Raw genomic sequence first — 1302 nt, forward strand, 5'->3', positions numbered from 1 at the left:
ATTCTTCTCAGGGGAATTTGCTTTACGAATGAGCAGTAGAATTCGATCAATAATAAGTAATAATCTTCGTTTCTCTCTTTTCAAAGTTATCTTATAAATAAAAATGATATTCTATAGATTTATCGTTAATATGCCTTTATTACAGACTGGAGTCTATACTAGGGTTTTACCTGTGTGACTGATCTCCAGGCGCTCCACCCACCATTCAATATGACGATTTAGAGTATAATTTTTTTTACCAATGAAATAAAGATTCTTCGACTTTGACTTTATTACAAAAATATGAAGACTCCAACCTACATTGGATCAGCATGGCGGACTATAGCATAAATCTTCTCTCCAATGAATGAAATAATGCAACTACGCAAGCGATAATTCCTTATTATGTCATTTATCTGTCAATATCCTTACCCCACTAAAGCTAAAGGAAACATCCCCTAAAATCTTACTAACCGCGCGTACACCCTCCAAAACTCAACCAGTGAAAGGTAACAGGTACCGCAGCCCCCATAATGCTATAAAAGCAGCGTGCGCCCGCGCCGCACCTCCCACAACCACAATGGCCGCGCTACTCAGATTGGTACGTTAACCACGTTCCATTTTTAAACATTTCCATCTAATCAAGAAGTAGGGAATATCCTTGGGATATTAATTTTCTCTTCCCGTTTTCATTGGAAAGAGTATCTTTAATTTTTTTCTTTGTTTTTCAAATCTTTCTTTATCACTAACAAAGTATTTTATCCGTGTGATACAACCTTTTGTTTTAAATCATTATCATTACATATATCTTTTTAGATATACTATTATAATAACAAATATTTACAAGTTTCTTTAAGCGTTGCATCAACTGAGTTTCAACTTAAAAAAAACTTTTTACTGTTATCATTTTGCAACTTTATTGCATTGTTGCACAACTGCATTGGTTTAGTGTCAAGTGCAAGAGAGTGTAACGCACCCATAAGTTTCTTAACTGGAAAGTGCGTGAGAAAGTGAGTGTGTGATTATTAAGATAACACTAAAAGTGAGTGATGTGACGTCATTTACAGTGCTGTTAATTAACTACGTCCACTGTTAGACATTAATTGAATTTGGATATGTATTTTGCCCGCACATTTAATGTTTATATTTCGAAACATTTCAAATTCGCGTAAATTATGTCCATTTTTTTTTCATTTGTAACAACTACATTGAGTAACAAAACCTTCTCATGATACGAAAGTTTTAATTGACGTTTATGATGTTGACATCAGTGATAAAGATAGTGAAGTGATAAGTGACATTAATGAAGTGACTAAAGTTGAA

The 1302-nt window shown here is 33.7% G+C and overlaps 1 protein-coding gene across 1 annotated transcript in view; it reads left to right on the top strand.

The window, feature by feature from the left end:
- The first annotated feature begins 535 nt into the window (after positions 1-535).
- LOC113226373 (mediator of RNA polymerase II transcription subunit 15-like) overlaps positions 536-1302 on the top strand; it is a 14852-nt gene continuing 14085 nt past the window's right edge. Inside the window, exon 1 of the mRNA XM_026458979.1 lies at positions 536-580. Coding sequence (XP_026314764.1) covers positions 560-580 — 21 coding nt within the window. The 5' untranslated portion in view covers positions 536-559. The remainder of the gene's footprint in view (positions 581-1302) is intronic.

This window comes from Hyposmocoma kahamanoa, unplaced genomic scaffold (genome assembly GCF_003589595.1).
Source record: "Hyposmocoma kahamanoa isolate Upper Pololo Valley unplaced genomic scaffold, ASM358959v1 190, whole genome shotgun sequence".
Taxonomy (NCBI): Eukaryota; Metazoa; Arthropoda; class Insecta; order Lepidoptera; family Cosmopterigidae; genus Hyposmocoma; species Hyposmocoma kahamanoa.